General features: G+C 36.4%; 2 protein-coding genes and 1 pseudogene across 7 annotated transcripts in view; 1 reads left to right on the forward strand and 2 right to left on the reverse strand.

The window, feature by feature from the left end:
• nprl3 (NPR3-like, GATOR1 complex subunit) overlaps positions 1–1,421 on the forward strand; it is a 37,706-nt gene extending 36,285 nt beyond the window's left edge. For all 6 annotated transcript variants that reach the window (XM_061905059.1, XM_061905058.1, XM_061905060.1 and 3 more), the window contains one exon: positions 853–1,421. In XM_061905059.1, coding sequence (XP_061761043.1) covers positions 853–1,018 — 166 coding nt within the window. In that variant the 3' untranslated portion in view covers positions 1,019–1,421. The remainder of the gene's footprint in view (positions 1–852) is intronic.
• LOC133555748 (serotonin N-acetyltransferase-like) overlaps positions 1–23,453 on the reverse strand; it is a 446,295-nt pseudogene that overhangs the window by 359,475 nt on the left and 63,367 nt on the right.
• On the reverse strand, positions 1,312–13,726 carry mpg (N-methylpurine DNA glycosylase). The gene is made up of 3 exons (XM_061905064.1): positions 13,164–13,726; positions 4,094–4,298; positions 1,312–3,983 (listed from the first exon to the last, which is right to left on the reverse strand). Exons 1-3 carry the CDS (start codon positions 13,386–13,388, stop codon positions 3,610–3,612), a joined length of 804 nt encoding a protein of 267 aa, XP_061761048.1. The 5' UTR covers positions 13,389–13,726; the 3' UTR covers positions 1,312–3,609.

The following is a 23,453-nucleotide window of genomic DNA, read 5'->3' on the forward strand; positions in this document are numbered from 1 at the left end:
TGCAAGGCGCTAACCAGCACCCATCAGGAGCAAGGGTGAAGTGTCTTGCTCAGGACACAACGGACGTGACGAGGTTGGTACTAGGTGGGGATTGAACCAGGGACCCTCGGGTTGCGCACAGCCACTCTTCCACTGCGCCCCGCCCTCCCTGTTATGAGTTATGATCTTCAAGGGGTTGAATAATTTTGTCAATGAGATATTAAGAGAAATGACACTGTTTGGTATGTTACAAAATATAATGTTGTAATTCAAGTTGCATTTGGAGTGAATTGTGAATTATATTTATATAGCGCTTTTCTCTAGTGACTCAAAGCGCTTTACATAGTGACACCCAATATCTAAGTTCCATTTAAAGCAGTGTGGGTGGCACTGGGAGCAGGTGGGTAAAGTGTCTTGCCCAAGGACACAACGGCAGTGACTAGGATGGCACACGCGGGAATCGAACCTGCAACCCTCAAGTTGCTGGCACGGCCGCTCTACCAACCGAGCTAAACCGCCCCTGTGTCTATTTGACACATCTTTATTTGATATGACTATAAACAAAATACGGAATAAATGTCCAACTTGCTAAAACACCAAAATTGTGTGGGGGTTGAATCATTTTGATCACAACTGTATATATGTGTGTATGTATGTGTGTATATATATATATATATATACACACACACACACATATATGCACACACACACATATTCATATGTATGTATTTATATATATATGTATGTATGCATATATATGTGTATGTATGTATATGTATGTATATATATGTATGTATATATGATGGATGGATGGATGAGTAAATAGTGTGAGTTTTCTTCACAGCGGTAGTAAAGATGATGTTCTCCCCCCAGGCTGCTGCACTATTTCCGGGGCCACCACCACCTGGAAGAGATCATGTACAACGAGAACATGCGGCGCTCGCAGCTCAAGACGCTCTTGGACAAGTTCCGCAGCGTCCTGGTGGTGACCAACCATGAGGATCCTATCATTTCCATCTTTCAGTCGCCCACGGACTAGACTAGACTAGACTAGACTAGACGCTTTGGAGGCGTCAGGAGCTAGTGCTTCCTGCATGAAGGTATGAAGGGTGAAAACAAAGAAGGAGTTAGTCTAAAATGAGTTGTTATAAAGGAGGTGACATGATGATGATGATGATGTTGTGTGAAAAGAAAGGCGCACGCTGACTAATGCTCATTCCAGACCTCCACCTCATGACTCCCAGAGGTGGGAAAGGACTTTGGACATCAGACAGGCTGCTTTTGCTTTGAAGGGAGGAGAAAGCTCCAAACATCTGTGGAATCAATGAGAGGCCAAATCTAAAGCCGCCAGTCTTTTATTTGGAGAAAAAAAAAAGTCATGCGTGCGTAATTGTTTTGGACTTTTGGCTTTTTGCCTGCGTGAAATGACAGTTTTAGTTGGACGTGTGTATGGACAAAAGTATGGAGACAGGTGACCAGTACACCTGTAAAAAGTGAAAATGAAAGAACATAGTGAGTTGTTACTAGAGTTGTGCAGTGAAGAGGACAGAAATGAAATCAGTTTAACAGATGATAGAACTGTTTATATTATTCTTCTATCCTGATCATGCAGCTCCACAGTATTGTCCCCAAACACTTGTTTTTTGGTACCAGTACCAAAATGTATTTTCATATTTTTCCATACTTTTCCTAAATAAAGGGGACCACAAAAAATGTCATTGTCTTAATTGGAACAAGAAATGTTAGTGTAGATGAAACTTATGTTTATTATTGTCATTTAGTCCTTCAATAAAATGTTGAACATACTAGACAACTTGTCTTTTAGTAGCAAGTAAACAAACAAAGACTCCTAATTAGTCTGCAGTAACCTTTTGTGTCATTTATACACCTATTATTTTGTACACATTATGAGGGACAAACTGTAAAAATGGATTATTATTGTCTTTTTGTTCACTTTCTGTTAATATCTACTTAATATCTCTTCTATCTACACTTCTGTTCAAATGTAATAATCACTTATTCTTCTCTTCTTTGATACTTGACATTAGTTTTGGATGATACCACACATTTAGGTATGGATCATGTGGATACCAAGTAGTTCCAGGATCATACATTGGTCATATTCAAAGTCCTCATGTGTCCAGGGACATATTTACTGACTTTATAAACATAATATGAATTTTTTTAAAAGGAAAAAAGATTTTCTGATGCTAAAAAATTGAGAAGTATCAACCAGTGAGGGGCAATACTTTTTAGAGCTGGTATAGTACCGCATATGAATCATTAGTATGGCAGTACTATACTTGTACAACCCTCCCAAGTATAGGTATTGTATACTTTTTATTGTTACAAACTTAGGAAATAATAGCCCAATAGTTGTTTTTGCTTTTGTATAATTAGTTTACACTATTGACTTTATTTTACATTTTGTATGTAATCAAAAGAAAATGGAATTACATTTGTATTTAAAATTTTATTTTGCTGTGATTTTGGTTTGTTGAAGTTTATTTGGAAGATGTATGCAGTCACACTAGGGTACATGATACAATGTACATCAATTATTTGGAAGATGTATGCAGTCACACTAGGGTACATGATACAGTGTACATCAATTATTTGGAAGATGTATGCAGTCACACTAGGGTACATGATACAATGTACATCAATTCTACATCATGTCCGAAGAGGAGCAAGAATTTTTATTTTGTTGTTACGTTTTGAAAAGAAGGTCATTGCTTTAACCAAAGAACTAACTTAACATTATAGCAGAATAAACACATTTGTCTTAGAACAAGTGTTTTATGAATTAGCAGATTTGTTCAAAAGACATGCACCTGGGGATAGGCCCCTCCCACCTCCAAAGACATGCACCTGGGGATAGACCCCTCCCACCTCCAAAGACATGCACCTGGGGATAGGCCCCTCCCACCTCCAAAGACATGCACCTGGTGATAGACCCCTCCCACCTCCAAAGACATGCACCTGGGGATAGACCCCTCCCACCTCCAAAGACATGCACCTGGGGATAGGCCCCTCCCACCTCCAAAGACATGCACCTGGTGATAGACCCCTCCCACCTCCAAAGACATGCACCTGGGGATAGGCCCCTCCCACCTCCAAAGACATGCACCTGGGGACAGGTTGATTGGCAACACTAAATGGTCCCTAGTGTGTGAATGTTGTCTGTCTATCTGTGTTGGCCCTGCGATGAAGTAGGGACTTGTCCAGGGTGTACGCCGCCTTCCGCCCGATTGTAGCTGAGATAGGCGCCACTGACCCCTAAAGGGACTAAGCGGTAGGAAATGGATGGATAGATTTGTTCAGCGGTAGGATGGATGGATTTTATTTGTAAATGAATATTTTTGGAGCCAAACTCCCAGCGTCTTTTCCTCGAATGATGTTTTGAAGTGCATGAGTGGAAGCCAGGTGTCTCCGTGACCACAAGCTTGTTTAAAGTGCACAGTCAGCATTATTATTGCTGAGGAGTCGGATGTAAAAGATGTGGTTATTTTAGCTGCCGGATGCTGACCAGCACTTTTAAAAAGGAGGTTGCCTACAGCCACTGCTGTTAGTGCCAATCTTGACCCCCGAGGTCATTACTGACTGCTAATTGTGTCCACCTGGACTCCTTCAGCTCTCACAAAGTCTCTCCGCCTCCTTATTCACCACGCTAACGCAAGCGTTGCCACGGAGATAAAACCTCAGCGGCTTCTCGGCCCACTCCCCGTGTGACCGGATGCCGATACGTGGCGCCGACACCATCTCCCTCACTTCTGTGGTGGAGTCGCCGTCTTCCAGCCACACTTCCCAGCTGGACGCCATGTCCTGACGGTCCAGGCGGCGCTGGACGTCAAGAGCCTGGCACAGCTTGGAGGGCCCATTGCACAGCTCTTTGTCCTTCAGCGGGCGGGCCTGGTCTCTGCGTTTGGACGCCCTCAGCCGCCTCATGACCGCGTGGCCCTGCAGGGGCTCCAGGGAGCGCAGCAGCACGGCGGCGCCTTCGCCTGCGCCACACAAAGGGATGTCAAATGCTGAGCCTGCACACCTTTTTGTGTCCCAACATGTGGCCGCTGGGGGGCTTTTGTTAACACATCTGCTTCTGCGGGATGCTCACCTTGGCTCGACACGTTCATGCACAGGTAGACGCCGTAGATGGGATAAACGTAGATGGTGCCGGGCTTCATGAACATGGCCGTGTTTCTCCCGGTGCGTTTGCCCCCCGCCGAGTGCGATGCCTTGTCCTCGCCTCCCAGGTACGCCTCCGTCTCTACCACCCGTCCTCTCAGCTCTGTGCCATCATCCAGCCTGCGGACCAACACCTGCGAGGACGCACAGCCTGCAGGTAAGTGTCTTGGACAAAGAAAAAACACCATGTCCGACTAGAGCAGGGGTCGCCAACCCAAAACCTAGAAAGGGCCACATTGGACCAAAAATACAGAAACAAATCTGTCTGGAGCCGCAACAAAATAAAAAGCCTTATATAAGTTTTATAATGAAGGCAACACATGATGGAAGTGTCTATATTAGCTATATTAGCCTACTATCAAAATGACTTTAAAAGTCTTATATAAGTGTTATAATGAAGACAACACATGATGTAAGTGTCTATATTAGCTATATTAGCCTACTATCAAAATGACTTTAAAAGTCTTATATAAATGTTATAATGAAGACAACACATGATGTAAGTGTCTATATTAGCCTACTATCAAAATGACTATGTGTTGCAGGCTGACACAAATATTTGTTGACAGAAATGTTTGAAATGTATGGATTTATTACAATCTTTGCAGGCTGGGTAATATTTGCTGTGGTCTGGAACAACATGGCACACAAACAACTATGAGAAATGCAGCCAATATTACATACAGCTAATGTGTCATGAGACATGCAAAACTAAATGATATACAAAGAGGACATAAGTAAAGGATGTTAAATGATCTCAAATATATCTACAAATGAGGCATAGTGATGTAATATGTACATGCAGCTAGCCTAAATAGCATGTTAGCATTGATTAGCTAGCAGTCATGCGACCAAATCTGCCTGATTAGCACTCCAACAAGTCAACATCAACAAAGCTCACCTTTGTGTATTCACACACAGCATAAAACCTTTGGTTGACAAAATGAGACCAAAAAGGAGTGGAAGATTTGACACGTAAACAAACTGTTGCGTCACAGTTAACACTATGGTGAGTTCAAGAACCGCCAAAATGAGTAGGATAAAGGGATGTTGAGCATCAGTGAAGCATACACACAAACATATTCAACAGTGGTAGTTCCAACAAGATTTGTGTCATGTTTGTCCTCAAACACAAACATATTCAACAGTGGTAGTTCTAACAAGATTTGTGTCATGTTTGTCCTCAAACACAAACATATTCAACAGTGGTAGTTCCAACAAGATTTGTGTCATGTTTGTCCTCAAACACAAACATATTCAACAGTGGTAGTTCTAACAAGATTTGTGTCATGTTTGTCCTCAAACACAAACATATTCAACAGTGGTAGTTCTAACAAGATTTGTGTCATGTTTGTCCTCAAACACAAACATATTCAACAGTGGTAGTTCCAACAAGATTTGTGTCATGTTTGTCCTCAAACACAAACATATTCAACAGTGGTAGTTCCAACAAGATTTGTGTCATGTTTGTCCTCAAACACAAACATATTCAACACTGGTAGTTCCAACAAGATTTGTGTCATGTTTGTCCTCAAACACAAACATATTCAACACTGGTAGTTCTAACAAGATTTGTGTCATGTTTGTCCTCAAACACAAACATATTCAACACTGGTAGTTCTAACAAGATTTGTGTCATGTTTGTCCTCAAACACAAACATATTCAACAGTGGTAGTTCTAACAAGATTTGTGTCATGTTTGTCCTCAAACACAAACATATTCAACAGTGGTAGTTCTAACAAGATTTGTGTCATGTTTGTCCTCAAACACAAACATATTCAACAGTGGTAGTTCCAACAAGATTTGTGTCATGTTTGTCCTCAAACACAAACATATTCAACAGTGGTAGTTCTAACAAGATTTGTGTCATGTTTGTCCTCAAACACAAACATATTCAACAGTGGTAGTTCTAACAAGATTTGTGTCATGTTTGTCCTCAAACACAAACATATTCAACAGTGGTAGTTCCAACAAGATTTGTGTCATGTTTGTCCTCAAACACAAACATATTCAACAGTGGTAGTTCTAACAAGATTTGTGTCATGTTTGTCCTCAAACACAAACATATTCAACAGTGGTAGTTCTAACAAGATTTGTGTCATGTTTGTACTCAAACACAAACATATTCAACAGTGGTAGTTCTAACAAGATTTGTGTCATGTTTGTCCTCAAACACAAACATATTCAACACTGGTAGTTCTAACAAGATTTGTGTCATGTTTGTCCTCAAACACAAACATATTCAACACTGGTAGTTCTAACAAGATTTGTGTCATGTTTGTCCTCAAACACAAACATATTCAACACTGGTAGTTCTAACAAGATTTGTGTCATGTTTGTCCTCAAACACAAACATATTCAACAGTGGTAGTTCTAACAAGATTTGTGTCATGTTTGTCCTCAAACACAAACATATTCAACAGTGGTAGTTCTAACAAGATTTGTGTCATGTTTGTCCTCAAACACAAACATATTCAACAGTGGTAGTTCCAACAAGATTTGTGTCATGTTTGTACTCAAACACAAACATATTCAACAGTGGTAGTTCTAACAAGATTTGTGTCATGTTTGTCCTCAAACACAAACATATTCAACAGTGGTAGTTCCAACAAGATTTGTGTCATGTTTGTCCTCAAACACAAACATATTCAACAGTGGTAGTTCTAACAAGATTTGTGTCATGTTTGTCCTCAAACACAAACATATTCAACAGTGGTAGTTCTAACAAGATTTGTGTCATGTTTGTCCTCAAACACAAACATATTCAACAGTGGTAGTTCCAACAAGATTTGTGTCATGTTTGTCCTCAAACACAAACATATTCAACAGTGGTAGTTCTAACAAGATTTGTGTCATGTTTGTCCTCAAACACAAACATATTCAACAGTGGTAGTTCTAACAAGATGTGTGTCATGTTTGTCCTCAAACACAAACATATTCAACAGTGGTAGTTCCAACAAGATTTGTGTCATGTTTGTCCTCAAACACAAACATATTCAACAGTGGTAGTTCTAACAAGATTTGTGTCATGTTTGTCCTCAAACACAAACATATTCAACAGTGGTAGTTCCAACAAGATTTGTGTCATGTTTGTCCTCAAACACAAACATATTCAACAGTGGTAGTTCTAACAAGATTTGTGTCATGTTTGTACTCAAACACAAACATATTCAACAGTGGTAGTTCTAACAAGATTTGTGTCATGTTTGTCCTCAAACACAAACATATTCAACAGTGGTAGTTCCAACAAGATTTGTGTCATGTTTGTCCTCAAACACAAACATATTCAACAGTGGTAGTTCTAACAAGATTTGTGTCATGTTTGTCCTCAAACACAAACATATTCAACAGTGGTAGTTCTAACAAGATTTGTGTCATGTTTGTCCTCAAACACAAACATATTCAACAGTGGTAGTTCCAACAAGATTTGTGTCATGTTTGTCCTCAAACACAAACATATTCAACAGTGGTAGTTCTAACAAGATTTGTGTCATGTTTGTCCTCAAACACAAACATATTCAACAGTGGTAGTTCTAACAAGATGTGTGTCATGTTTGTCCTCAAACACAAACATATTCAACACTGGTAGTTCTAACAAGATTTGTGTCATGTTTGTACTCAAACACAAACATATTCAACAGTGGTAGTTCTAACAAGATTTGTGTCATGTTTGTCCTCAAACACAAACATATTCAACAGTGGTAGTTCTAACAAGATTTGTGTCATGTTTGTCCTCAAACACAAACATATTCAACAGTGGTAGTTCTAACAAGATTTGTGTCATGTTTGTCCTCAAACACAAACATATTCAACAGTGGTAGTTCTAACAAGATTTGTGTCATGTTTGTCCTCAAACACAAACATATTCAACAGTGGTAGTTCTAACAAGATTTGTGTCATGTTTGTCCTCAAACACAAACATATTCAACAGTGGTAGTTCTAACAAGATTTGTGTCATGTTTGTCCTCAAACACAAACATATTCAACAGTGGTAGTTCTAACAAGATTTGTGTCATGTTTGTCCTCAAACAAAAAACATACTCAAACAAAAAACTAATTGTTTGCCCATCTTCTCCATTTTCAACCTTTTTTTGAAAAAGGCTCCAAGGAGCCCCTAGGGCAGGAGTCGGGAACCTTTTTGGCTGAGAGAGCCATGAAAGCCTAATATTATAAAACGTATTTCCGTGAGAGCCATATAATATTTTTTAACACTCAATACAACTAAATGCGTGCATTTTTAAGACCAACATTTTTATAATATAATAAGTCGCTTTTTATTTTTAATAACATTGTTATTCTAAAGCTAAGCAATAATAAATATAATACTTCTTACCATGAATGCGACATCTTGAACAGCTGCCATGGAAAACGGATGGTTGGATGAAAATGCATGAGAATGTTTTATTGTTTGAAAGTTATTTTTAACACTGTGATTACCTGCGGAATTATTCATGACTTATCGTCTTAAGCAATGTCAGCTAAGATTGATCTGAGAGCCAGGTGCAGTCATCAAAAGTTATCTGAGAGCCAGGTGCAGTCATCAAAAGTTATCTGAGAGCCAGGTGCAGTCATCAAAAGTTATCTGAGAGCCAGGTGCAGTCATCAAAAGTTATCTGAGAGCCAGGTGCAGTCATCAAAAGTTATCTGAGAGCCAGGTGCAGTCATCAAAAGTTATCTGAGAGCCAGGTGCAGTCATCAAAAGTTATCTGTTATCTGAGAGCCAGGTGCAGTCATCAAAAGTTATCTGTTATCTGAGAGCCAGGTGCAGTCATCAAAAGTTATCTGTTATCTGAGAGCCAGGTGCAGTCATCAAAAGTTATCTGTTATCTGAGAGCCAGGTGCAGTCATCAAAAGTTATCTGAGAGCCAGGTGCAGTCATCAAAAGTTATCTGTTATCTGAGAGCCAGGTGCAGTCATCAAAAGTTATCTGTTATCTGAGAGCCAGGTGCAGTCATCAAAAGTTATCTGTTATCTGAGAGCCAGGTGCAGTCATCAAAAGTTATCTGTTATCTGAGAGCCAGGTGCAGTCATCAAAAGTTATCTGTTATCTGAGAGCCAGGTGCAGTCATCAAAAGAGCCACATCTGGCTCTAGTGCCATAGGTTCCCTACCCCTGCCCTAGGGCAACACTAAATTGACCCCCGAACTATCGGCTGCCTGGTGGGATACACTGTTGTCATCTTGGAGCACATACCTTATATGGTCGTACTGTAGACTAGTAGATCATATAGGAACACATCTCACCTGTGTACAAGCCACAGGTGAGATGTGTTAAAGTGTGTACAAGCCACAGGTAAGTGTGTACAAGCCACAGGTGAGATGTGTTAAAGTGTGTACAAGCCACAGGTAAGTGTGTACAAGCCACAGGTGAGATGTGTTAAAGTGTGTACAAGCCACAAGTAAGTGTGTACAAGCCACAGGTGAGATGAGTTAAAGTGTGTACAAGCGACAGGTAAGTGTGTACAAGCCACAGGTGAGATGAGTTCAAGTGTGTACAAGCCACAGGTGAGATGAGTTAAAGTGTGTACAAGCCACAGGTGAGACGAGTTAAAGTGTGTACAAGCCACAGGTAAGTGTGTACAAACGACAGGTGAGATGAGTTAAATTGTGTACAAGCCGTAGGTAAGTGTGTACAAGCCACAGGTGAGATGAGTTAAAGTGTGTACAAGCGACAGGTAAGTGTGTATAATGAAGTGACAGGTAAGTGTGTACAAGCCACAGGTGAGATGAGTTAAAGTGTGTACAATGAAGTGGCAGGTAAGTGTGTACAATGAAGTGACAGGTGAGTGTGTACAATGAAGTGACAGGTGAGTGTGTACAAGTGACAGGTGAGTGTGTACAAGTGACAGGTAAGTGTGTACAGTGAAGTGACAGGTAAGTGTGTACAATGAAGTGACAGGTGAGTGTGTACAATGAAGTGACAGGTGAGTGTGTACAATGTAGTGACAGGTGAGTGTGTACAATGAAGTGACAGGTGAGTGTGTACAAGTGACAGGTCAGTGTGTACAAGTGACAGGTGAGTGTGTACAATGAAGTGACAGGTCAGTGTGTACAAGTGACAGGTGAGTGTGTACAATGAAGTGACAGGTAAGTGTGTACAATGAAGTGACAGGTGAGTGTGTACAAGTGACAGGTAAGTGTGTACAATGAAGTGACAGGTGAGTGTGTACAATCAAGTAACAGGTAAGTGTACAATGAAGTGACAGGTGAGTGTGTACAATGAAGTGACAGGTAAGTGTGTACAATGAAGTGACAGGTGAGTGTGTACAATCAAGTGACAGGTAAGTGTACAATGAAGTGACAGGTGAGTGTGTACAATGAAGTGACAGGTAAGTGTGTACAATGAAGTGACAGGTAAGTGTGTACAATGAAGTGACAGGTAAGTGTGTACAATGAAGTGACAGGTAAGTGTGTACAATGAAGTGACAGGTAAGTGTGTACAATGAAGTGACAGGTGAGTGTGTACAAGTGACAGCTAAGTGTGTCCAATGAAGTGACAGGTAAGTGTGTACAATGAAGTGACAGGTAAGTGTGTACAAGTGACAGGTAAGTGTGTACAATGAAGTGACAGGTGAGTGTGTACAAGTGACAGGTGAGTGTGTACAATGAAGTGACAGGTAAGTGTGTACAATGAAGTGACAGGTAAGTGTGTACAATGAAGTGACAGGTGAGTGTGTACAAGTGACAGGTAAGTGTGTACAATGAAGTGACAGGTGAGTGTGTACAAGTGACAGGTAAGTGTGTACAAGTGACAGTTAAGTGTGTACAATGAAGTGACAGGTGAGTGTGTACAAGTGACAGGTATGTGTGTACAAGTGACAGGTAAGTGTGTACAATGAAGTGACAGGTGAGTGTGTACAAGTGACAGGTGAGTGTGTACAATGAAGTGACAGGTAAGTGTGTACAATGAAGTGACAGGTAAGTGTGTACAATGAAGTGACAGGTGAGTGTGTACAAGTGACAGGTAAGTGTGTACAATGAAGTGACAGGTGAGTGTGTACAAGTGACAGGTAAGTGTGTACAAGTGACAGTTAAGTGTGTACAATCAAGTGACAGGTGAGTGTGTACAAGTGACAGGTAAGTGTGTACAAGTGACAGTTAAGTGTGTACAATGAAGTGACAGGTGAGTGTGTACAAGTGACAGGTAAGTGTGTACAAGTGACAGGTAAGTGTGTACAATGAAGTGACAGGTGAGTGTGTACAAGTGACAGGTAAGTGTGTACAAGTGACAGTTAAGTGTGTACAATGAAGTGACAGGTGAGTGTGTACAAGTGACAGGTATGTGTGTACAAGTGAAGTGACAGGTGAGTGTGTACAAGTGACAGGTAAGTGTGTACAATGAAGTGACAGGTGAGTGTGTACAAGTGACAGGTAAGTGTGTACAAGTGACAGGTAAGTGTGTACAATGAAGTGACAGGTGAGTGTGTACAAGTGACAGGTAAGTGTGTACAAGTGACGGTTAAGTGTGTACAATGAAGTGACAGGTGAGTGTGTACAAGTGACAGGTATGTGTGTACAAGTGAAGTGACAGGTAAGTGTGTACAAGTGACAGTTAAGTGTGTACAATGAAGTGACAGGTGAGTGTGTACAAGTGACAGGTATGTGTGTACAAGTGACAGGTAAGTGTGTACAATGAAGTGACAGGTGAGTGTGTACAAGTGACAGGTGAGTGTGTAAAATGAAGTGACAGGTAAGTGTGTACAATGAAGTGACAGGTAAGTGTGTACAATGAAGTGACAGGTGAGTGTGTACAAGTGACAGGTAAGTGTGTACAAGTGACAGTTAAGTGTGTACAATGAAGTGACAGGTGAGTGTGTACAAGTGACAGGTAAGTGTGTACAAGTGACAGTTAAGTGTGTACAATGAAGTGACAGGTGAGTGTGTACAAGTGACAGGTAAGTGTGTACAAGTGACAGGTAAGTGTGTACAATGAAGTGACAGGTGAGTGTGTACAAGTGACAGGTAAGTGTGTACAAGTGACAGTTAAGTGTGTACAATGAAGTGACAGGTGAGTGTGTACAAGTGACAGGTATGTGTGTACAAGTGAAGTGACAGGTGAGTGTGTACAAGTGACAGGTAAGTGTGTACAATGAAGTGACAGGTGAGTGTGTACAAGTGACAGGTAAGTGTGTACAAGTGACAGGTAAGTGTGTACAATGAAGTGACAGGTGAGTGTGTACAAGTGACAGGTAAGTGTGTACAAGTGACGGTTAAGTGTGTACAATGAAGTGACAGGTGAGTGTGTACAAGTGACAGGTATGTGTGTACAAGTGAAGTGACAGGTAAGTGTGTACAAGTGACAGTTAAGTGTGTACAATGAAGTGACAGGTGAGTGTGTACAAGTGACAGGTATGTGTGTACAAGTGACAGGTAAGTGTGTACAATGAAGTGACAGGTGAGTATGTACAAGTGACAGGTGAGTGTGTAAAATGAAGTGACAGGTAAGTGTGTACAATGAAGTGACAGGTAAGTGTGTACAATGAAGTGACAGGTGAGTGTGTACAAGTGACAGGTAAGTGTGTACAAGTGACAGTTAAGTGTGTACAATGAAGTGACAGGTGAGTGTGTACAAGTGACAGGTAAGTGTGTACAAGTGACAGTTAAGTGTGTACAATGAAGTGACAGGTGAGTGTGTACAAGTGACAGGTAAGTGTGTACAAGTGACAGGTAAGTGTGTACAATGAAGTGACAGGTGAGTGTGTACAAGTGACAGGTAAGTGTGTACAAGTGACAGTTAAGTGTGTACAATGAAGTGACAGGTGAGTGTGTACAAGTGACAGGTATGTGTGTACAAGTGACAGGTAAGTGTGTACAATGAAGTGACAGGTAAGTGTGTACAATGAAGTGACAGGTGAGTGTGTACAAGTGACAGGTAAGTGTGTACAAGTGACAGTTAAGTGTGTACAATGAAGTGACAGGTGAGTGTGTACAAGTGACAGGTATGTGTGTACAAGTGACAGGTAAGTGTGTACAATGAAGTGACAGGTGAGTTAAGATACCTTGCCGAGAAAAGCTTTGGCCAAAGTGACGCAAGGTTGCCTGAAGAAGAGTTCCCCCAGGTGAGGCTGCAGGTGACTTTGCTGACAGGTGAAATAGCGGCTCTCCCGCGCCTCACTGGTCACGTGTTGTTTACATCTGGCGGCTAGTTCGCTCTCACTTCCGCCTTTGTTGTTTGCATTTTCCTGTTGACTGCCTGACTCTCGCTTCCTCTTCCGCTCAGACATCACTCATCAAGACTTGGAGCTTGGACTTGAAGACTTTAAGCTTGGACTTGAAGACTTTAAGCCTGGACTTGAAGACTTTAAGCTTGGACTTGAAGACTTTAAGCTTGGACTTGAAGACTTTAAGCTTGGACTTGAAGACTTTAAGCTTGGACTTGAAGACTTTAAGCTTGGACTTGAAGACTTTAAGCTTGGACTTGAAGACTTTAAGCTTGGACTTGAAGACTTTAAGCTTGGACTTGCTCTTCTTTCCTCAACTCAAGCGGCTCTTTGTGTTTGTTTGGAGGAGATGTGAGGACAGCAGACTGACAGGAAGTGACGTCACAACAATGGCGTCGCTCTTAAAGGGACCGTCAACTATTTGTGGACTCTTCAATGTCCGTGTAATATTTTATATTTTATATTTTATTTGTGGACTCTTCAGTGTCCATGTAATATTTTATATTTTATATTTTATTAGTGGACTCTCCAATGTCCGTGTAATATTTTATATTTTGTATTTTATTTGTGGACTCTTCAGTGTCCATGTAATATTTTATATTTCATTTGTGGACTCTTCAATGTCCATGTAATATTTTATATTTTATATTTTATTAGTGGACTCTTCAATGTCCATGTAATATTTTATATTTTATTAGTGGACTCTTCAATGTCCGTGTAATATTTTATATTTTATATTTTATTTGTGGACTCTTCAATGTCCATGTAATATTTTATATTTTATATTTTATTTGTGGACTCTTCAATGTCCATGTAATATTTTATATTTATATTTTATTTGTGGACTCTTCAATGTCCGTGTAACATTTTATATTTTATATTTTATTTGTGGAATCTTCAATGTCCGTGTAATATTTTATATTTTATATTTTATTTGTGGACTTTTCAGTGTCCATGTAATATTTTATATTTTATATTTTATTAGTGGACTCTTCAATGTCCGTGTAATATTTTATATTTTATATTTTATTTGTGGAATCTTCAATGTCCGTGTAATATTTTATATTTTATATTTTATTTGTGGACTCTTCAGTGTCCATGTAATATTTTATATTTTATATTTTATTAGTGGACTCTTCAATGTCCGTGTAATATTTTATATTTTGTATTTTATTTGTGGACTCTTCAGTGTCCATGTAATATTTTATATTTCATTTGTGGACTCTTCAATGTCCATGTAATATTTTATATTTTATATTTTATTAGTGGACTCTTCAATGTCCATGTAATATTTTATATTTTATTAGTGGACTCTTCAATGTCCGTGTAATATTTTATATTTTATTTGTGGACTCTTCAATGTCCATGTAATATTTTATATTTTATATTTTATTTGTGGACTCTTCAATGTCCATGTAATATTTTATATTTATATTTTATTTGTGGACTCTTCAATGTCCGTGTAACATTTTATATTTTATATTTTATTTGTGGAATCTTCAATGTCCGTGTAATATTTTATATTTTATATTTTATTTGTGGACTCTTCAGTGTCCATGTAATATTTTATATTTTATATTTTATTAGTGGACTCTTCAATGTCCGTGTAATATTTTATATTTTATATTTTATTTGTGGAATCTTCAATGTCCGTGTAATATTTTATATTTTATATTTTATTTGTGGACTCTTCAGTGTCCATGTAATATTTTATATTTTATATTTTATTAGTGGACTCTTCAATGTCCGTGTAATATTTTATATTTTGTATTTTATTTGTGGACTCTTCAATGTCCATGTAATATTTTATATTTCATTTGTGGACTCTTCAATGTCCATGTAATATTTTATATTTTATATTTTATTAGTGGACTCTTCAATGTCCATGTAATATTTTATATTTTATATTTTATTAGTGGACTCTTCAATGTCCGTGTAATATTTTATATTTTATATTTTATTTGTGGACTCTTCAATGTCCATGTAATATTTTATATTTATATTTTATTTGTGGACTCTTCAGTGTCCATGTAATATTTTATATTTTATATTTTATTAGTGGACTCTTCAATGTCCGTGTAATATTTTATATTTTATATTTTATTTGTGGACTCTTCAATGTCCATGTAATATTTTATATTTATATTTTATTTGTGGACTCTTCAATGTCCATGTAATATTTTATATTTTATTTGTGGACTCTTCAATGTCCATGTAATATTTTATATTTTATTTGTGGACTCTTCAATGTCCATGTAATATTTTATATTTTATTTGTGGACTCTTCAATGTCCATGTAATATTTTATATTTTATTTGTGGACTCTTCAATGTCCATGTCATATTCTTAGCTAATACAATCTCCCCTTGCTTCTTTTCCCAAATATAAACACCAAATATCCCCCTGACAACCCCACAAATGTTGTTGTTGTGTTTTGAAAAATGCATTAAATAAATGTCCAACTGTATCTGGCGTGATAAGTAATGTCAACTGAACAATGACGTAACGTGTTTGCTGTATTGATGACGTCATATGTTTGCTGTATTGATGACGTCATATGTTTGCTGTATTGATGATACAAACAAACACATCATTGACCTTTGAAAGGTGTCCTGTAGCTCCAATCCACTACACTCTGTATTGTTCTATATTAACCTTTATATTTTGTCAAGTTCATGTGTCACACTGTTTTCTATATTAACCTTTATATTTTGTCAAGTTCATGTGTCACACTGTTTTCTATATTAACCTTCATATTTTGTCAAGTTCATGTGTCACACTGTTTTCTATATTAACCTTCATATTTTGTCAAGTTCATGTGTCACACTGTTTTCTATATTAACCTTTATATTTTGTCAAGTTCATGTGTCACACTGTTTTCTATATTAACCTTCATATTTTGTCAAGTTCATGTGTCACACTGTTTTCTATATTAACCTTTATATTTTGTCAAGTTCATGTGTCACACTGTTTTCTATATTAACCTTCATATTTTGTAAAGTTCATGTGTCACACTGTTTTCTATATTAACCTTTATATTTTGTCAAGTTCATGTGTCACACTGTTTTCTATATTAACCTTTATATTTTGTCAAGTTCATGTGTCACACTGTTTTCTATATTAACCTTCATATTTTGTCAAGTTCATGTGTCACACTGTTTTCTATATTAACCTTTATATTTTGTCAAGTTCATGTGTCACACTGTTTTCTATATTAACCTTCATATTTTGTCAAGTTCATGTGTCACACTGTTTTCTATATTAACCTTCATATTTTGTCAAGTTCATGTGTCACACTGTTTTCTATATTAACCTTCATATTTTGTCAAGTTCATGTGTCACACTGTTTTCTATATTAACCTTCATATTTTGTCAAGTTCATGTGTCACACTGTTTTCTATATTAACCTTCATATTTTGTCAAGTTCATGTGTCACAGTGTTTTCTATATTAACCTTTATATTTTGTCAAGTTCATGTGTCACACTGTTTTCTATATTAACCTTCATATTTTGTCAAGTTCATGTGTCACACTGTTTTCTATATTAACCTTCATATTTTGTCAAGTTCATGTGTCACACTGTTTTCTATATTAACCTTTATATTTTTTCAAGTTCATATGTCACACTGTAACAAAATGCATCTAACAACTGTAAGATGCATTTGAAATCCCTATAGCAGTGGTTCTTAACTGGAAGTACACGTACCCCTGAGGGTACTTGAAGGTATGCCAGGGGGTACGTGCAATGAAAAAAAAAAAAGAAAAATTCTAAAAATAGCAACAATTCAAAAATCCTTTATGAATATATTTATTGAATAATACGTCAACAAAATATGAATGTAAGTTGATAAAGTTTGAAAAGAAATGCAACAATGCAATATTCAGTGTTGACAGCTAGATTTTTTGTGGACATGTTCCATAAATATTGATGTTAAAGATTTATCTTTTTGTGTAGAAATATTTAGAATGAAGTTGATGAATCCAGATGGATCTCTATTACAATCCCCAAAGAGGACACTTTAAGTTGATGATTACTTCTATGTGGAGAAATCTGCATTTATAATTGAATCACTTGTTTATTTTTCAACAAGTATTTAGTTATTTTTATATCTTTCTTTCTAAATAGTTGAAGAAAGAGCACTACAAATGAGCAATATTTTGCACTGTTATACAATTTAATAAATCAGAAACTGATGACATAGTGCTGTATTTTAATTCTTTATCTCTTTTTTTCAACCAAAAATGCTTTGATCTGATTAGGGGGTACTTGAAGTTAAAAAAAAAACACAGGGGGTACATCACTGAAAAAAGTTTGAGAAACTCTGGCCTACAAGAATACACTAAGATGTGTGGGATGAATGATCATTGAGAGCACACTATAGGACACAGCATCTTTACCTCTAGAAATACACTAATAACTCTATGACATGTGGTCCCTACTGAGAAGAATACACTAAAAGCAATAGGATGCATGATATTTACGGAAAGAAATACACTAAAAAGTGTACATGCATGGTCATTAATTACGATAACAGACTAAAAAGTGTAGATGCATGGTCATTAATTAGATAACAGACTAAAAAGTGTAGATGCATGGTCATTAATTACGATAACAGACTAAAAAGTGTAGATGCATGGTCATTAATTACGATAACAGACTAAAAAGTGTAGATGCATGGTCATTAATTAGATAACAGACTAAAAAGTGTAGGTGCATGGTCATTAATTAGATAACAGACTAAAAAGTGTAGGTGCATGGTCATTAATTAGATAACAGACTAAAAAGTGTAGGTGCATGGTCATTAATTAGATAACAGACTAAAAAGTGTACATGCATGGTCATTAATTAGATAAGAGACTAAAAAGTGTAGATGCATGGTCATTAATTAGATAACAGACTAAAAAGTGTAGGTGCATGGTCATTAATTACGATAAGAGACTAAAAAGTGTAGATGCATGGTCATTAATTAGATAACAGACTAAAAAGTGTAGATGCATGGTCATTAATTAGATAACAGACTAAAAAGTGTAGGTGCATGGTCATTAATTACGATAAGAGACTAAAAAGTGTAGGTGCATGGTCATTAATTAGATAACAGACTAAAAAGTGTAGGTGCATGGTCATTAATTAGATAACAGACTAAAAAGTGTAGATGCATGGTCATTAATTAGATAACAGACTAAAAAGTGTAGGTGCATGGTCATTAATTACGATAAGAGACTAAAAAGTGTAGATGCATGGTCATTAATTAGATAACAGACTAAAAAGTGTAGGTGCATGGTCATTAATTAGATAACAGACTAAAAAGTGTAGGTGCATGGTCATTAATTAGATAACAGACTAAAAAGTGTAGGTGCATGGTCATTAATTAGATAACAGACTAAAAAGTGTACATGCATGGTCATTAATTAGATAAGAGACTAAAAAGTGTAGATGCATGGTCATTAATTAGATAACAGACTAAAAAGTGTAGGTGCATGGTCATTAATTACGATAAGAGACTAAAAAGTGTAGATGCATGGTCATTAATTAGATAACAGACTAAAAAGTGTAGGTGCATGGTCATTAATTAGATAACAGACTAAAAAGTGTAGGTGCATGGTCATTAATTAGATAACAGACTAAAAAGTGTACATGCATGGTCATTAATTAGATAAGAGACTAAAAAGTGTAGATGCATGGTCATTAATTAGATAACAGACTAAAAAGTGTAGGTGCATGGTCATTAATTACGATAAGAGACTAAAAAGTGTAGATGCATGGTCATTAATTAGATAACAGACTAAAAAGTGTAGGTGCATGGTCATTAATTAGATAACAGACTAAAAAGTGTAGATGCATGGTCATTAATTAGATAACAGACTAAAAAGTGTAGGTGCATGGTCATTAATTAGATAACAGACTAAAAAGTGTAGATGCATGGTCATTAATTAGATAAGAGACTAAAAAGTGTAGATGCATGGTCATTAATTAGATAACAGACTAAAAAGTGTAGATGCATGGTCATTAATTAGATAACAGACTAAAAAGTGTAGGTGCATGGTCATTAATTAGATAACAGACTAAAAAGTGTAGGTGCATGGTCATTAATTAGATAACAGACTAAAAAGTGTAGGTGCATGGTCATTAATTAGATAACAGACTAAAAAGTGTAGGTGCATGGTCATTAATTAGATAACAGACTAAAAAGTGTAGGTGCATGGTCATTAATTAGATAACAGACTAAAAAGTGTAGATGCATGGTCATTAATTAGATAACAGACTAAAAAGTGTAGGTGCATGGTCATTAATTAGATAACAGACTAAAAAGTGTAGGTGCATGGTCATTAATTAGATAACAGACTAAAAAGTGTAGGTGCATGGTCATTAATTACGATAAGAGACTAAAAAGTGTAGATGCATGGTCATTAATTAGATAACAGACTAAAAAGTGTAGGTGCATGGTCATTAATTAGATAACAGACTAAAAAGTGTAGGTGCATGGTCATTAATTAGATAACAGACTAAAAAGTGTAGATGCATGGTCATTAATTAGATAACAGACTAAAAAGTGTAGATGCATGGTCATTAATTAGATAACAGACTAAAAAGTGTAGGTGCATGGTCATTAATTACGATAAGAGACTAAAAAGTGTAGATGCATGGTCATTAATTAGATAACAGACTAAAAAGTGTAGGTGCATGGTCATTAATTAGATAACAGACTAAAAAGTGTAGGTGCATGGTCATTAATTAGATAACAGACTAAAAAGTGTAGATGCATGGTCATTAATTAGATAACAGACTAAAAAGTGTAGGTGCATGGTCATTAATTAGATAACAGACTAAAAAGTGTAGGTGCATGGTCATTAATTAGATAACAGACTAAAAAGTGTAGATGCATGGTCATTAATTAGATAACAGACTAAAAAGTGTAGATGCATGGTCATTAATTACGATAACAGACTAAAAAGTGTAGATGCATGGTCATTAATTAGATAACAGACTAAAAAGTGTAGATGCATGGTCATTAATTAGATAACAGACTAAAAAGTGTAGGTGCATGGTCATTAATTAGATAACAGACTAAAAAGTGTAGATGCATGGTCATTAATTAGATAACAGACTAAAAAGTGTAGGTGCATGGTCATTAATTAGATAACAGACTAAAAGTGTAGATGCATGGTCATTAATTAGATAACAGACTAAAAAGTGTAGGTGCATGGTCATTAATTAGATAACAGACTAAAAAGTGTAGATGCATGGTCATTAATTACGATAACAGACTAAAAAGTGTAGGTGCATGGTCATTAATTAGATAACAGACTAAAAAGTGTAGATGCATGGTCATTAATTAGATAACAGACTAAAAAGTGTAGGTGCATGGTCATTATTAGATAACAGACTAAAAAGTGTAGATGCATGGTCATTAATTAGATAACAGACTAAAAAGTGTAGGTGCATGGTCATTAATTAGATAACAGACTAAAAAGTGTAGATGCATGGTCATTAATTACGATAACAGACTAAAAAGTGTAGGTGCATGGTCATTAATTAGATAACAGACTAAAAAGTGTAGATGCATGGTCATTAATTAGATAACAGACTAAAAAGTGTAGATGCATGGTCATTAATTAGATAACAGACTAAAAAGTGTAGGTGCATGGTCATTAATTAGATAACAGACTAAAAAGTGTAGATGCATGGTCATTAATTACGATAACAGACTAAAAAGTGTAGGTGCATGGTCATTAATTAGATAACAGACTAAAAAGTGTAGATGCATGGTCATTAATTAGATAACAGACTAAAAAGTGTAGATGCATGGTCATTAATTAGATAACAGACTAAAAAGTGTAGATGCATGGTCATTAATTAGATAACAGACTAAAAAGTGTAGATGCATGGTCATTAATTAGATAAGAGACTAAAAAGTGTAGATGCATGGTCATTAATTAGATAACAGACTAAAAAGTGTAGGTGCATGGTCATTAATTAGATAACAGACTAAAAGTGTAGGTGCATGGTCATTAATTAGATAACAGACTAAAAAGTGTAGGTGCATGGTCATTAATTAGATAACAGACTAAAAAGTGTACATGCATGGTCATTAATTAGATAAGAGACTAAAAAGTGTAGATGCATGGTCATTAATTAGATAACAGACTAAAAAGTGTAGGTGCATGGTCATTAATTACGATAAGAGACTAAAAAGTGTAGATGCATGGTCATTAATTAGATAACAGACTAAAAGTGTAGGTGCATGGTCATTAATTAGATAACAGACTAAAAAGTGTAGATGCATGGTCATTAATTAGATAACAGACTAAAAAGTGTAGGTGCATGGTCATTAATTAGATAAGAGACTAAAAAGTGTAGATGCATGGTCATTAATTAGATAAGAGACTAAAAAGTGTAGATGCATGGTCATTAATTAGATAACAGACTAAAAAGTGTAGATGCATGGTCATTAATTAGATAACAGACTAAAAAGTGTAGGTGCATGGTCATTAATTAGATAACAGACTAAAAAGTGTAGGTGCATGGTCATTAATTAGATAACAGACTAAAAAGTGTAGGTGCATGGTCATTAATTAGATAACAGACTAAAAAGTGTAGGTGCATGGTCATTAATTAGATAACAGACTAAAAAGTGTAGGTGCATGGTCATTAATTAGATAACAGACTAAAAAGTGTAGATGCATGGTCATTAATTAGATAACAGACTAAAAAGTGTAGGTGCATGGTCATTAATTAGATAACAGACTAAAAAGTGTAGGTGCATGGTCATTAATTAGATAACAGACTAAAAAGTGTAGTGCATGGTCATTAATTAGATAACAGACTAAAAAGTGTAGATGCATGGTCATTAATTAGATAACAGACTAAAAAGTGTAGGTGCATGGTCATTAATTAGATAACAGACTAAAAAGTGTAGGTGCATGGTCATTAATTAGATAACAGACTAAAAAGTGTAGATGCATGGTCATTAATTAGATAACAGACTAAAAAGTGTAGATGCATGGTCATTAATTAGATAACAGACTAAAAAGTGTAGGTGCATGGTCATTAATTACGATAAGAGACTAAAAAGTGTAGATGCATGGTCATTAATTAGATAACAGACTAAAAAGTGTAGATGCATGGTCATTAATTAGATAACAGACTAAAAAGTGTAGGTGCATGGTCATTAATTAGATAACAGACTAAAAAGTGTAGGTGCATGGTCATTAATTAGATAACAGACTAAAAAGTGTAGATGCATGGTCATTAATTAGATAACAGACTAAAAAGTGTAGGTGCATGGTCATTAATTAGATAACAGACTAAAAAGTGTAGTGCATGGTCATTAATTAGATAACAGACTAAAAAGTGTAGGTGCATGGTCATTAATTAGATAACAGACTAAAAAGTGTAGATGCATGGTCATTAATTAGATAACAGACTAAAAAGTGTAGATGCATGGTCATTAATTACGATAACAGACTAAAAAGTGTAGATGCATGGTCATTAATTAGATAACAGACTAAAAAGTGTAGATGCATGGTCATTAATTAGATAACAGACTAAAAAGTGTAGATGCATGGTCATTAATTAGATAACAGACTAAAAAGTGTAGGTGCATGGTCATTAATTAGATAACAGACTAAAAAGTGTAGATGCATGGTCATTAATTAGATAACAGACTAAAAAGTGTAGGTGCATGGTCATTAATTAGATAACAGACTAAAAAGTGTAGGTGCATGGTCATTAATTAGATAACAGACTAAAAAGTGTAGATGCATGGTCATTAATTAGATAACAGACTAAAAAGTGTAGATGCATGGTCATTAATTAGATAACAGACTAAAAAGTGTAGGTGCATGGTCATTAATTAGATAACAGACTAAAAAGTGTAGGTGCATGGTCATTAATTAGATAACAGACTAAAAAGTGTAGATGCATGGTCATTAATTAGATAACAGACTAAAAAGTGTAGTGCATGGTCATTAATTAGATAACAGACTAAAAAGTGTAGGTGCATGGTCATTAATTAGATAACAGACTAAAAAGTGTAGGTGCATGGTCATTAATTAGATAACAGACTAAAAAGTGTAGATGCATGGTCATTAATTAGATAACAGACTAAAAAGTGTAGGATGCATGGTC

Source organism: Nerophis ophidion, linkage group LG07 (assembly GCF_033978795.1).
Source record: "Nerophis ophidion isolate RoL-2023_Sa linkage group LG07, RoL_Noph_v1.0, whole genome shotgun sequence".
Lineage (NCBI taxonomy): Eukaryota > Metazoa > Chordata > Actinopteri > Syngnathiformes > Syngnathidae > Nerophis > Nerophis ophidion.